The sequence below is a fragment of the Pygocentrus nattereri genome, chromosome 15 (genome assembly GCF_015220715.1).
Source record: "Pygocentrus nattereri isolate fPygNat1 chromosome 15, fPygNat1.pri, whole genome shotgun sequence".
NCBI lineage: Eukaryota > Metazoa > Chordata > Actinopteri > Characiformes > Serrasalmidae > Pygocentrus > Pygocentrus nattereri.
In genome coordinates this window covers 4,304,886-4,320,779 of record NC_051225.1, presented here as the reverse complement: position 1 = coordinate 4,320,779, position 15,894 = coordinate 4,304,886, and the positions used below count along the sequence as shown (strand labels likewise).

General features: G+C 42.2%; 1 protein-coding gene across 1 annotated transcript in view; it reads right to left on the bottom strand.

Annotated features, from left to right (window-relative positions):
- Positions 1-15,894, bottom strand: part of kdm4b (lysine (K)-specific demethylase 4B) — an 84,368-nt gene that overhangs the window by 20,477 nt on the left and 47,997 nt on the right. The window contains exons 9-14 of the mRNA XM_017683964.2: positions 12,622-12,818; positions 11,547-11,767; positions 10,049-10,251; positions 9,342-9,465; positions 6,492-6,670; positions 5,481-5,667 (exon numbers count right to left, since the gene is read on the bottom strand). Coding sequence (XP_017539453.1) covers positions 5,481-5,667; positions 6,492-6,670; positions 9,342-9,465; positions 10,049-10,251; positions 11,547-11,767; positions 12,622-12,818 — 1,111 coding nt within the window. The remainder of the gene's footprint in view (positions 1-5,480; positions 5,668-6,491; positions 6,671-9,341; positions 9,466-10,048; positions 10,252-11,546; positions 11,768-12,621; positions 12,819-15,894) is intronic.

The window sequence follows — 15,894 nt, the reverse complement described above, 5'->3', positions numbered from 1 at the left end:
ACTGAGGGGCTGACAACTTATGTTCTTAACTAGAACCAGGCTGGTCAGCTGGCTAACAGGCTAAAAGAGCCAACGGCCTAAACAGCTCCATCAAAAACACCACAGCTTGAATTAAAGCACTGATGGTGTGATTTACTGTAAAATAGCAGTAGAAAAGTCTAAAAACGTCACTTGAATGGATTCCACACTTCAAATGTTTGTGTTTCAATCAGAAGTCGCATCAAACCCAGACTGAATCCCAAATGGCCCCGTACTCCCTAAAGAGTGTGCTAGCTATGAAAGTTTTGAAATTCTAGCCCCTACAGCCAAACAGTGCATCATTTATCAAGTGTGGATGTGTCTGAATTTCCTAGCTAGATTTTCCACCCTTGGACTACAGGATCCAGTATTTAAATTCCTACATTGTGCACTATGTAGGGAGCAGGGAGCCATTTGAGATTGAGCCACTGAATTGGTGATAAGACTCGCGGTGGTAATTTGGTGACCAAAAAGTACTTATAAAGTGAAGTTTCTGTATTACACAGTGCTGTGTTATCATATGTTCACTGACAAAAAGTTCAAGTTCATTAAATGACCGCAATATTCAGCGATGGGTGACCAAACGTTCTCCTCATTCAGTGGTCCATGGTTGTTTGGGAGGATACAGCTGTCGTGTCCTCTAAATCACTCCGAGTGTAGACTGCATTTCTAGGCTGTATATGAAGGGCCCTTCACTTTGGAACAGCCTTCTATGACGTAGCAGCCAAGAAGTGCATCCTAGGCTTTGGAACGCAGCTTACATGACTTCCTTTTCCAAAACAATATTTCTTCTTTAAAACCTACCAAATTTTAAACTTCTGTTTAACTGAAGTGCTTTGCTTAAGATGAGCATCTGACAATAAGCTATCGCGTTACACCCTGCAGACAAAGAAACTACACTAGCACCAAAGCTACGCCAACTGTGTGAACTTTTGCAATGATACAAAATAAACAGAATTTAACGCATTCTAAATGTAGGTATATTTAACAAAATTTTGTTGTGTGCTTTAGTTTCTCAAGCACACAACTGCATTTCCCAGAACTTGCCAAGGAAACTGAGGTGTTACATGTGTGTTATTTGAGAGGTGCGAGCTTTCATCACCTTCTGTAAAAAAACAGGCGCTAAACACTTAAAGAATGTTGCCCTCCGATGCAAACACACTTTAAGGAGCTGTCTGTAAACTGATCTTGTGCTCTGTTTTTGACCAGTTCTTCAGAAGTGAGCAAACTGAGGAATAACAGTTCAGGAAAGAGAGAACTTTTGGTTTATTTTCTTCTCCAACACACACCCAATCCAGCTCGGCCGCACTGAAACGACTGGAGGAGAATTTAAACAGAATTCCTTTAAATCTCCTCGGGGATGAACAAGCCCAGAAGCCATTCACTTTACCAACATCTCTCTCTCTCGCTCGCGCGCTCACTCACTCGCTCTCTTTCACGCGCTCGCTCATTCAATTTTGCTTTAGATATATGATAAGTTTGTATTTCTATTGTCAAAGCACTGTAACAGTCAACATATATACACACACACACACACACACACACACACACACACATAAAAAAGAGAGTGCGGTAGAGAGAGAAAAGGGAGGGAGGGTGAATGAAAGAGATATAGAGAAAGAGGAAACAGAAGGGTGAGCAGTTGGGTGAGCGGGCGAGTGAGCAGACTTCATAAAGGAGGAGGTGGTTGAACCATGACTGGAAAAGCCTGTAACGCCCAACGTGGGGTATTTTTACTGAGAAAGCTCCACCCTTTAAGAAAAAGAGCCAATCAGATTGCTGGTTACACCGTGAGCTGGGAAAACTCCCCCTCAGTAGCGGAGATCTGCGCCAGATGGTGGCCTGGACAAACCAAACCACTACCAAAGCATTACTGAGACAAACGCTACAAACTGCTTATGAAGTTTAGGTCAGACTTTATCAGCGATTTCAAAAGGTTTTTTTACGTTAATCTGAGCTTCAGTTTCGAGTATTTTGGTCTGTCCGCACTCAGAGAGAGAGGAGCTGGTCATGTATGGCTGGAAATAACTGCCTGGCGGCCTTGCAAATATGGCCGCTGAGTGAACAGACGTTAGAAAGGGTGGGACAAAAAGAGAGAGAAACAAAGCATGAGAGGGCGCGAGAGAGAGAGAGAGAGAGAGAGCGAGAGAGAGAGAGAGAGGGCGAGAGAGAGAGAGAGAGAGAGAGGGCGAGAGAGAGAGAGAGAGAGAGAGAGAGGGAGAGAGGGCGAGAGAGAGAGAGAGAGAGAGAGAGAGAGAGAGAGAGAGAGAGAGAGAGAGAGAGAGAGAGAGAGAGAGAGAGAGAAAAATATATATACACATACAAAGAAAAAGAGCGGAGAGAATGCGGAAAAAGAAAATGCATGAGAGAAACAGTAGGGCAGACAGACAGAGAAAGTGGGAGAGCAAGAGAGAGAGAAAGTGGGAGAGGGAGAGAGAGAGAGAAAGTGGGAGAGCGAGGGAAAAAGTAAGTAGGAGAAGGAGAGAGAGAGAGAGAGAGAGAGAGAGAGAGAGAGAGAGAGAGAGAGAGAGAGAGGCAGAGTAGGAGAATGCAAGAGAGACAGATAAAGTGAATGAGAGAGTGAAATAAATAGAAACAAAGAAAATGAACAGAAGAAGGAAAAAGAAAATGCATGAGAGAAACAGTAAGACAGACAGAGAAAGAAGAGCGAGAAAGAAAGAAAGAAAGTGAGAGAGATGAGAAAGAAAGTGGGAGAGACAGAACGAGACAGAGCAGGAGAAAGCGTGCGAGAGAGAGAACACGAGACAGAGAGAGAGACAAAGAGAGAGAGACAAAGACAGAGACAAAGAGAGAGAGAGAGAGACACAGAGAGAGAGAGAGAGAGAGAGAGAGAGAGAGAGAGACACAGAGAGAGAGAGAGAGAGAGAGTGCAGCTCTGTAGTTCACTAAGCCTGTAGAGATGCTAATGCATCTGCAGTGGTGAGCGGCGACTGCAGGAAGATGCGTCTGATGAAACGGGAAATTGTCCTTCAGTAGAAAAATAAAACACGTCTGTAGTTTGACTGGGTCTCACTGTTTTGTACAAACTCCTCAGTATTCACATATAAACATTCACATCAATTACCGCTCCAGCAGGAAGTCGCACAGCTCTACAAGTTTGTATTTCTCCAAGTTTGGAGCTGCAGAGAGCAATCATACTGCATCACCACCTCACTGAGCAGTCCCCACACACACACGCACACACGCACACACACACACACACACACACACACACACACGCACGCACGCACACACACACACACACACTAATTGGCTACGCGGCTTACTCTCGGCCGCCGGAGAAGCACAAACTAAACAAACTATTTTTCTTCCTGTTTTCCCCCCACTGCCCCCTCCCTCAAATCTGTGCAGAACCAGAATGTTTTTCAAAGTAAATACAGACTTTCAGGTTCAGCCCGAGTGGCAGTAAATTGGCTGGAATCGTTTGATTGACACTGCGGTGCCAGGAAAAGGACTGCTGTCTGGCCAGCCAGGAAAGACGAGCGGGAAACGATGATTAATACAAAGCGTGGGAAGAGGAGCAGGCTCGGGCGGAGAAACGTTCAGAGAACATGACAGCGTAGAGCGAGGAACCGAATTGGATTCCTGAGCACCAGCGTTGTACCAACATTCACTGGCCAGTTTATCAGGTACACAGACATACACTCACCTTTTCTCCCTCCTACTGTTTGGAACTTCTCAGTTATTTTATTTCAACCAATTATTTTTAACTTTTAAATTTAGTTATTATTATTGTTATTATTATTATTATTTGTCATGTATAAACTACACCTTTTAACTAAAATAAAAAGCTGTAGTAAAGGATTAGGTTTGGGATTGAGGTTAAGGTTAGAATTAGGGCCAGGGTGAGGGTTAGGATTAGGATTTGGGTTGAAGTTAGGATTAGGGTCTGGGGTGAGGGTTAGGATTGAGTTTTGGGTTGAGGTTAAGGTTAGGACTAGGTCCGTGGTGAGGGTTAAGACTAGGTTTTGGGTTGAGGTTAGAATTAGGGTCCGTGCTGAGGGTTAGGACTAGGTTTTGGGTTGAGATTACAATTAGGGTCCGGGGTGAGGGTTAGGTTTGGGTTTTGGGTTGAGATTAAGGTTAGGATTAGGGTCCGTGGTGAGGGTTAGGACTAAGTTTTGGGTTGAGGTTAAGGTTAGGACTAGGTCCGTGGTGAGGGTTAGGACTAGGTTTTGGGTTGAGGTTAAGGTTAGGACTAGGTCCGTGGTGAGGGTTAAGACTAGGTTTTGGGTTGAGGTTAGAATTAGGGTCCGTGCTGAGGGTTAGGACTAGGTTTTGGGTTGAGATTACAATTAGGGTCCGGGGTGAGGGTTAGGTTTGGGTTGAGATTAAAGTTAGGATTAGGGTCCGTGGTGAGGGTTAGGACTAAGTTTTGGGTTGAGGTTAAGGTTAGGACTAGGTCCGTGGTGAGGGTTAGGACTAGGTTTTGGGTTGAGGTTAAGGTTAGGACTAGGTCCGTGGTGAGGGTTAGGACTAGGTTTTGGGTTGAGATTACGATTAGGGTCCGGGGTGAGGGTTAGGTTTGGGTTTAGGTTAAGGTTAGGACTAGGGTCCGTGGTGAGCGTTAGGATTGGGTTTTGGGTTGAGGACTAGGTTAGGATTAGGTCCATGGTGAGAGTTAGGACTAGGTATTGGGTTGAGGTTAAGGATATAGAATATTAACAACACATCTACTAAATGTAAATAATGTATCAACAGAACATCTACAAGATATTTACACTTCAGTATATTAAGATGCTTCCCAACTGCTATTACTGATTTGTTGATGTGTTACTGAGAATCTGTTAAGAGTTTATTAATCTACAAAGCACCACTCCAAATAAAGTGTTACCAATGTATCTTTATATCTATAGAAATGTATTCCAAAACAGACGTCACCAGTGTGATACTACAGAACGGTGGCTTTCAATCCAGACCTCAGGGGCTGCCGCTACCCTCACTACACAGTTCTTTAAAGAACCGTTTTGCGTGTGAAGAATATTTCAAAGTTCAATATAACCTCCATATAATTGAATGGTTCTACACCAAGCTTTTCTTCTGCAACAGTATAGCCGAGTAAAGAACCTTATATTTTGAGAGTGTAGGTGCACTCTATGCACTTACAATTACAGGCTACTAGGCTGAGAGTGGCCCACTACCAGCTCTGTGGTCAGAAAAAGACCACTGATGAAAAGCCAGAGGATGGACAACAGATGAGCTACAGTCGCTAACTTTACAACAGAAATGTGGAGCTACAGGAGAGAAGTTTCTGATAAAGTGACAAACTTCAGCAACACCGCTGCACCTGACAAACTTGTGTCGGCACAGTACACCATCATGCCACTTCCAAGTCAGGGTCAGCGCTCAACTCAGAATGGACCACCACCTAAATATCCTAAAGTACACTGCAGTAACTGTATGATGCAATTCCAGCATTGCTGGGTAGATGGCATACTTACTGGCATGGACCTGCAGGTTGCAGCTGGTGCAGGCCAGCAGGATGCTGGTGCCGTCCTCTCCGATGCGGGCGCTGGAGGGCAGTGGCTCTGTGTTCTCCGCTCCGGCGCTAAAGCACATCTCAGGAACCAACGGCCGGGTCCGAGTTCCACAAAGAGACACGGTACCAGTTGGGGGCTCCTTATGAGGCTGGACACATTCACACAATTACATAAACACAGAGATAAACTTGCACCCTGTTCCAGATTTTTGACCCAATTAGTCATTTTTGAGGGGCAAAGTATAGCAATTTATTAAAAAAAAAAAAGAACTAGTTACATAGGCGGCTGGGATACAGGAAGCAGAGTCTAATATAGTTTTGTCCATACATTCTGCACACTTCACAGGTTCAGATTTATAGTCGAGGGCCGGAGGTTAGGGAACCAGACTTGTGATGGGAAGGTCACCGATTCAACCCCCAGAGCTGACAGAAATTGACTAAAGTGCCCTTGAGCAAGGCACCTAATCCCCAACTGCTCCCCGGGCACCATGGATAAGGCTGGTTACTGCCCTCGAGTGCTTGTTTTCGCTAGTGTGGTGTTTCACTGCATGGATGGGTTAAAATGCACTTTTGGGGTATCAGGAAATGTATACAATTTGGAAGCTCAGCTTGAAGGTGACTAAAGCTACTAGTACTTTTAGCCATGCATTGTACTTCTATTTTGTTTAATTAAATACTTTTTACTTACGTTACCATTTATGTGTGATGATTCAGGCATGCAGTTTGCCCAGTACTAGAGCTGGTGGGTTATAAGCTTTCCTTACTTTTCTACATTAACCTTGTAGCTCCAGTGTTAAAACTTAAGTACGACACTTCAAACACCAAACATTTCTTGGCTGTTCTCTATTTTTGGGGTAGTGGGGAAAGTTGAGACTGTGATGAAAAGGAAGAAGTGTGTCTAATGGAGAGGTTAATATCTGATCAAACGGCATAAAAATGAGACCAGCTCCACACGAGCCTCTCGGGTCAATACCTGCGAGTACGGACAGAACAGCATGCAGACGGCGCAGTGAGGCTCGATGGTCGCCATGGCAGCATTGAACTGCTTCTCTGCCAAGAAGTTGGGCGAGCGATTCTGCCACAGAAGTCCCTCCTCCGGCTTCTTTGCTTCCTGCTCCACACCGTCCCCGACTGGCAGCCCTGAGTACAGCTCTACAAGGAAACAAGCACAATCAGGAGTTTTCACTGCATCCTTTGCTCATATTACAAGCTTTACATCTCCACTTGGACATTTTGCTGATCTTTCTGCCTCGATCTTCACATTTCACATGAGTATCAGACTCGTATCCGTCACTAGGTTGAAAACATCAACGCCCTGAAAGGACAAACATGAGCACATTTTACTAGCAAGTCGAAGCTAAACCTGACTTGCTACTGACACTGATGACCGCAGTGAATGTGCATGCTGAATCCAGATCTGCCTGCTGTCATTACCATCACATGACCACACAGACACAAATCCAGTCTAGAGGCTTATATGAATGTCTCTTGAACCTGATTTGAAAAGATAACATTTATTTGTGTTATCTTGTATCACATTAATGGCATTTGGCTGACGCTCTTATCCAGAGCGACTTACAATCTGATCATTTTACACAGGTAGGCGAAGGTGGTGTTAGGAGTCTTGCCCAAGGACTCTTATTGGTATGGTGTAGGGTGCTTGTCCAAGCCAGGGATTGAACCCCCGTCTACACCATAGACAGCAGAGGTGTTAACCACCACACTATCCAACCACTACAGCAACTAGTGTTGTCTCAAAGCTGAACTGAATCGGGATTTAAGCCCCCCAGTGAGCAAGCCAGAGGTGACAGTGGCAAGGAAAAACTCCCTTTGAGTAAGAGGAAGAAACCTCCAGAGGAAGCCAGGCTCAGGGACAGAACCCATCCTCCTCTGGCTGACCCCAAAAGAAGATGAATGACATAGCTAATAAGATTGGCCAAATCTCAGGTCATATTTAGGCAACAAAATTACATTGGTGCCACTTCACTCACTCTACCTTCGCTCATTCACTGCCTCTCACATGCAAACTTGGCCCAAATCGAACTTTGCCCAAAACTTGAGTTTTGCTTTTTTTGTCCACATAAAAAAAAAAAAAAGTTAAAAAAACTGAGAAATGCAATGTTGTTCAGCACGAACGTGACTGTACAGCGGTATCTGTTGTTTTTTTTGTTAGAGGATTAAAAAAATAGTTGTGTTTTACAAAACTTTATCTTCCACATCTTTTCGATTGATTGGTGGAGCAAACTAACCTTAACCTTGTATTACTTGCTAGCAACATCAGCCTCGCAGCTCCAATGTAAGATTAAAGAAAAAAGCTTCAAACATCAATTTATATGCATTTGATTGTTTTTGTTAAAATACCACTTTAAACTCAGAACAAAGTCTTGATCAGCAGATTCAGTCAGAGGTTTTTAAAATAAATAAAAATAAAAGAACAAAAGCAGGTTTATATCCGATCTAGCAGCTCCTGACACCTGTACCTTTATATAGACTTTTTTTACAGACATGATCATTCACAGACTTCAGCAACTGCCCAATGGCTGAAAGTGTTTCCAGTTATTTTACACAGAAATGCACTGAAATGATTATCCCAGGTAAAAGGTATGACAGATATCAGGTGTGAAAAATGTGGAATACTCCTTTAAGATTCCTGTATTCGGGCTGTGGAAGGTTACTGCTGAACCAAGCACACTTGAAACACCTTCTCTTTCTTCTCTTATCATAATCCTCACTATCCCCTCTTCATTTCTGTCTCTCTCTCTTTCTCTCACAGAGCAGCTGCAGATGTCCCCCTGCTGAAGGCTCAAAGTGACTTTGAATGCAGGTAATTGGGAGTCATGATCCCCAGATCAATATGTGTCGCAGCAGAGAGGGAAAAAAAAAACAGAAAGACAGAAGGGTGAGAAGAGACAGAGTAAGTAAGAGAGACAGAGGCGGCGGGGGGGGGGGGGCTTGGGGGGGGGCATTCAGAGCATGAAAACCATCCACATACTCTTCTTTCTAGAAGTGTAGCTACAGACATTTTTAGGTTGGTTTTTCAGTTCTGAGTTCAAATGCGATTCAGTTTTTGATATTTCATGTACTAAAATGTCTTTATTATACTGAGCTCTAATTATACCCGCTGTACAGGCTTTATTGTTAAAAAAAGAGCTTTTTCCAGCACCCGTCATGTCACCTTCTAACAAAGTAACCACAAATTACAAGCTCCAGAATTTATAAGCAATTTCAGAAAAAGTGCCCAGTCATATGAAAGTGCATCTGTCTACAGAATAAGCCCCGCCCTTTCCCACCTATATTACTTTGGCTTCATCCAGATGTCTAGTTTTAACTACTGACAGTTGAATACATCACACACAGGTTTATTCCCATACCTCTAAAAGCTCCCTTAGAGAGGGTTATTAGATATGAAGCTTACAAATACCTTAATATCTAAAACAAGTTGTTTTATTAGTTTTGAGAAGGTTTTGGCCTAAAATAAACTTTTTTTAATCCATTCATGGCAGAGGGGCCCATGCAGGGCACTGTAAGACGAAACAGGGAAATATTTTTTCCAGATTTCTCACCATCATTATCAACATTGCAACATTGCGGAGGCTCCCTGATAGTTCTGCACAATAAATCAATTCTCTGCACTTTAAGAAATCATGACTCTGAGTTCCTTTCACCACCACTGTACAGAAATCTGAGTTTGTAAAGTTCTCATCATATCACATCACATCACTCTCAACGAGTGCTTATATCCCCAACGATGGAATTACGCAGAAATCTGGTAGAATTCCCCTTTAAAGGCATCTTGTGACGATATAATGAAAGCTGGACTCACCCTCATCGCTGGATGCCTCCTGTTTGACAATGAAGAGCGGGGTGCGCGTGGGCGGTTTGCTGAACGGATGCCTGCGACTCTTTTTCACCTCCACCTTCATCTTCATCTTCGGGAATGAGTTAGTCTGCAGGTGGGAGATCAAGAAGGACACAGTCAGACCCGCTGCAACCCAAACAGTCCACAAGGACAAAGACTTACACCAAGATTTATCAGAAAGGCTGAGATATACACATAAATCAATTACATCATGAATCAATCTTTAACCATTACATAACGTGTTTATTTTCCCTCACAGGAGGGATCATGTATACAATTTGAAATCTAAACTTCAGATATTGCTATGAAACGGATTTTAATGCATATAAAGTGTTACAAAGCTGCTGAAATCAAAAGAAACAGCACTTTTCAGCTACAGGCTGGTGCCTTAAATATTGAAGGACAAAAAAAACAAAAAAAACAAAGCGTCTCGTTCAACAACCGTTACGAAGATATTTCTTCTAAAACCCACTTACGCAGTTCTCACAAAGATCCTGACATTCACTAAAGTTTTCTTATTTGGGGTCTGTTCTTAGGGTAGAACAGAATCTACACACACTGAAGAGGACAAAGCTGAGAACATTGTGTGCTTTCCTCTGGACTTTTCTCAACAACACATTTTAGAAGAAACTTTGGAAGATATTGGTGAACGAGGCCCAAAGTGAGCTCACCTGTAGGCCTGGATCCGAGACCGCGTTTCCGTTATTCTGTCCCTCGACCGCCCTGGACGCAGCAAACTGCTCGAAGGCTTGCTGGAAAGTCACCTGCTCGGGTGGCAGCGGCTTCTTCTTCTTTTTCTTCTTCTTTTCTTCCTTCTCTCCTTCCTTTTCTTCTTCCTTCTTTACATCCGCCTGCGTAAGCTGCTGGGCATCAGCTGGAAACAACATGAGAACAAAAGTGTCAACAATAACACAAAACAAAGCATTATGTTCAACATAAATTCATCATTTTCCACATTCATGGATCAAATTTATGACTAAATTTTGCTTCCATGTTAACAGATAACAGTGTGATACTAGTCTACTAGAGATTACTTGAAAGGATCCATATCCTATATAACTTTTCTTGAATTTAATGTTTCCACCCAGGTCTACTTAGTGTTTGTGTAGGTTAATGTACAACATTTTCCAACCTAGAATTAAACAGGCTGTTTTTATACTGTTTCTTTCAAATATGTAAATGAGTTCTACTCTGATTGGGCACCCTATATTGTACCTTGTTCAAAAAAAGTGTTCCAGGCTGAAACACTCAACGTGACTAGACAACTAAACCGAAGTTGGCTGAATAGGATCATATATAAACGTCTTGGTTTTCATGACATCACAAAAATGTTCCATTCCAACTGGGCTGTTTTTTTTTTTTTTTTTTTTGGCTTAGTTTCCATATAAGGACTGTATGGACTGGGGGGTTTAAAACACTGAATACGTTTACATGCACTTCATAATCCGATAACTGCAGAAAATCAGATTGTCAGTAATCAGATCAATGTGTTTACAGGCAGTGGATAATCAGGTAATGGGAAACTCCATGAGTCAGACAGTAATCAGATTTCTGCTGCGCAACCAGCTAATAACCACACAGAAAAAGACGTGATGTAAACATGACGTGAAAGTCAACCTCCGCACATCATCTAGAAAATGAAGATTATTTAAAATTAATTTAAACGAAGATTTATTTAAATTATTTCTGAAATCAGAGTAAGAGTTCAGACGCACTGAACAATCTTGATTACTCAGCTAAAATCCAGCCTCTTTACCAGATTTCTGAATCTACTTTCTAGACCTTACTGTGAGATAAGAAAACAGAGTCTGCTGTTTCCATAACCATTTGAATAATCAGATAACTGCAGAAATCCAATTATGATCGGATTATTGAGCATGTAAACACACGCACTGTTGACATACTCATCAAACTCATTTTAAAAGCTTTTGTTAAGAAGTTCTTTTAAGATGATTTAGGCATACAGCCTGCTAATTGGTGGGGCACAAGCTTCCATTATGCTGGCAACACAGCTCCAGTGAACATCACGAGAAGGAAACACACAGCGAACGCTTTGGCTGATTGAAATTTAACTTTTTGTTGAAATGCTGTTTAATTTAGCTTCAGCAGATCTCCCGGGAGCACTGCAGGCCTACACGGCGATTCATCATCAGCGTCCTGATGTCTCACCCTCTCCTCGCAACGCTGCCTCCTGCTCCTCTCTTTCCAGAGCCTCCAGGGTCTTCATCGCCTCCCTGGCCATCTTCTCCTCCTTCAGCTTCCTCCTCTCTGCCTCCTTCTCCTCCACACGCCGCTGATAGTCAGCCACGTCCAGCTCGATGCCCTCCTCGGCCAGCACCTTCAGCTCCTCCAGTTTCAGCCTGCGCAGCTGCTTTACTTTCTGCTGAGCTCTGAGGGAACACATAAAAAATAATAATTAATAAAATAGAAAACATCTATTAATAATAATAATAATAAATTACATTTATATAGCACCTTTCACAAACCCAAGGTCGCTTCACATAGCAAAAAAATATAACTATTATTATTATAACTATCCACTGAATACAGACATTCTGAATCGACTGACACAGTTTGGCTGAAGAACTCAGATACTAGGTGTAATAGCACAAGTGGAAATCCTACCAATAATTCTGAGAAACGTAGACATTGGATAAACCACATATTAACTCACATATAACAAGCAATACAGTTTAAAATGGTTCCTGTTTGAGAGTTCAGTACCGTGGGAAGTGTTTCAAGTTTTGTAGTAGGTTATTTACAAGGCACGTACACCGATCAGGCAGAACATCACGACCACCTCCTTGTTTCTACACTCATTGTCCATCTTATCAGCTCCACTTACTGTATAGCTGCACTTTGTAGTTCTACAGTTACAGACTGTAGTCCATCTGTTTCTCTGATAGTTTGTTAGCCCCTTTTACCCTGTTCTTCAGTGGTCAGGACCCCATGGACCCTCACAGAGCAGAGGTAAACAATAACGACTGCCAATGAACGCCTGTCACTCCCAGATGGTTCAGTTTCATCTTCACCAGCATCACATGAAGTGAACAATATCAAAAATTTTACCAACTTACATGCTACCATCAGTTTGATTTCAAAATGTGAGGAAAATTCAGTTTCCCAGAATATGGTGTCTAAAGTCTTTGGTGATCGACTAAGACAGATTCCACCAGGGGAATAATCCCTTCAACCCTACACCCCCCCTCACAAGGGCACTTGTGAACGAGAAGACGTTTCTCACCTGCGGAACATTTTCTCCCTGAAGGTGACCCGGTTCTTCCTCCAGTGCTCCAGCTCAGGGCTGGTGAGATTGGTGGGCTTCTGGTGGTCCAGCACAGTCGTGTCCTTTCCCTGCTTCCACAGCTCGTAGCGGTCAGGCTGCAGGCAGCGAACGAAAACATCCATAGAAATCTTCACCATGTCCTTACGACACGTGCACTGCAGGGAGAAAGAAAGGGAGACAGAACTGAGAAAAGCACAGCAAGAAGAAGGACTGATTCTGTTTGTGCAGGAGACAAGATTTAAAACCAACGCAATACAGAATACTAACAGAAAAGCTTTGTTATAGGCCCCATCCTAAAATCTGATTTGGCTGAGTGGCGCTGTAGAACACTCAATATACCTAAAACACCTCACAACAACTGAATCACTACAACTGAATAGTGCATTCAACACTTAAATCCTTTACACTGTAAATGGAATAATTGTTCGCAGGGACCGGCTAGTTTACTGATAAAGGAAGAATCCAGCCCAGTGTTTAAACTGAGGAGCCAACAACTTATTTTCTAAACTACACCCAGCCTGATCAGCTAGCTAACTACAGCTATTCAGTATGACCAATTACACTGTCAGTGTTTGTCTGTGGCCCATGTGTCACACACAAGGCCCATGGGCCAAGTCAGACCTGTGGCACAATTCTGCTTGGCCAAAATTATTTGAATTTTCTATTAATATTAGTCCAATTTACCATGAGCTGCACTACAGTTCCCAGCATGCTGCTCCCACCCCTTCCCCAAAAACAATCTGTGAGAAAGCGCCACATAAAAATAAAAAAATACATTTTAAAAAAGTGCCAGGTGTCCAGTTCAAGCAAATGGGCAGTTTTAAAAACCTTCTGTAGACTGGGGACATTTAAAGAGGTTTAAAGAGGTCAAGCCTATTGTTTTACATAAACAATATGTTCTTATTTTAAATTTTAGTTTAAAAAGTATTTAGTGCCTAGTTTTTGTCGTTCTAGTTTTGGCATAATATAAATGATTCAAATAAAATAAAATACAAACAGCTGGCCCACAGATTCATTGTGATTTTTAAAAACGGCCCTCTAGTGGCCAAGTTTGACATGGTCTTTGGCAGGTCTATGGAGCCTGCATGGCTATGCACTTGAGGTCATACATTTGTTAGCAATTGGTGTATTCTATTCTATTAGGTGTAGATTATCCTGATTTTTGTTGAGAAAGACGAGTGGAGTAAAGTGTTTAGGGCTACACGCCCCTCCAAAAGATGTTTTTCAGAGACTCCAAACAGTGTTATGAGGGGAAAAAAGCAAAACTGTCGAGATGGCTGCACAAGAAACCAAAGAAACCCCCAAATGTGAGTATTTCTCTGTTTAAAAAAATCACGACAACCATTGTATTATCTTAGTTTAATGTTGTTTTAATGCATCATGGTCCATTTCTTCATAATAAGGATTTTTAAAAATCACTAGTAGTTTGCTGATGTCTCTATATCTAGCTAGCTAAATTTCCTGTTCCACCTTAAAGCGTGCCTCAGGCATCAAAACTGCTACACCGTTTAAGGTGGAATGGGATGATTCACACAAGATCCTGGAGAATAGCTGACTTCAGTTTCATATCACTGAAGAATTAGGGGTGGGCAATAATAAATAACCCCCCCTCTGCTGTCACTGCAGACGGGCAGGGTCACCTACAGAGCAGCGCTAGTAGCTGTTAATGAAGTGATGCTCTTTTATTTGAGGCTCTCAGAAATAAAGAAATGGGATTGAGCTCAAGTGTGTATCAGTGTGTATCAACGTAAAAACCAGACACTAATCACAAACTGATAAAATCAAACAAAACAAAACACAGGAGGAAATTCCTCATTTATTTGGAGATGACCAGGCCCAATGTGGCCCTTGAAGACTGTATTCCAAGTCCTACAGGACACAATGGCCTGTGATTTTTCTTGAATTAGCTTTGTATAATGAACAAAAAGAGTGCTGTTGAAAGTCCATCGACTGGAATAATTCTCCCACTCTCAGCTCTTTCTGTTTGGACCCAGTGAGCTCTTATTTCCCATCATCATCTTCCGGAGTTCCTCTCAAAGCCACTGAACATGAATGAGCTGAAAGGAAACCTCCATTAGATCAGGCAGAGAGCTATCGACAAAAAAAGGGGGAAATAAATAAATAAATAAATAAATAAATAAAGTCTTCTCAGAAATCCAGCGCCTTTGACGATATTCAGATACGTCACTGAGATTCCAGGCTCTTTCGTCTCTTTTAATGGCTGGAAAACAACCTCAATTTACTACTGTAGAAACACAGAAATGCATCGATCTAAAGACAGTGATTCAGCTGCATTGATTTTGGGGTGATGTCATCGCTTACATTATTTTTTTTTATTATTCTCAAGCTTTTTTTTTTGCTAAATAAACTACATATACTGGTTTCTACTGTCTGATATTCCACAGACACATCTGTTAATCCTGAATGGACAAATTAATCTGATTCGCCAAGAAATTTGCTGTTCTGTGAGGAGTTAAAGTGCTTTCTTTGAGAACTGCAATCAAAATCGTCAGGTCACAGATTTACACCTCATGATAGTATGATTTCTCAAGATGCATTTTAAATGCTTTTAAGGGAAGCATCTACATCTTCAAATGTTATGGCTATTCTTTTTAAAAAGATGAAAAGATCTAAAACATATAAAAGCAGAAAGTGTAAGCTTCAAAAAGTACGTTAAAGAACGGCTCGGCAAAACGCCACGAGTGGCTTACGGAAGCATCAGGGGAGTGCTTTATTTCAAGAAAATTAATGAAGCTGCTTTGTGCTGTTGTTGCAGGGCTTGTATTAATAATCCTATTACATTGATTTTAATTACAAAGTGCCATTGACGGACCATTACGGACCACTTGGTCCTTCTCTATAAAAGCCTGAGGACCACCAGAGGGTGCTTCATGGTGCACTTGTGGTCTGCGGCCCAGTGGTTGAGAAACTCAGCACAGTATTGCTGTGTATCAAAAGAGAGCAAAACTGCAGTGTCGCTGAGCCCGCCGGGCAGCCACTGGTCAACATCCGTAACTTTCACGTTACGCAGTGATATGGACGCCTCAGATCACGCTTATCATTTCTGCTGTTTCGATTTATAGATAACTGTCCAACTAAACTTGTTAAACTGAAGATGTACGTTGTTATATGAAGATATATAAATAAAAACAAATCATGAGGCAAATCTAACATCCATTTGCCTGTGTGATGTGCGTGCTCACAGAGGGGAGTAAGCTTCGGTGGTCACCT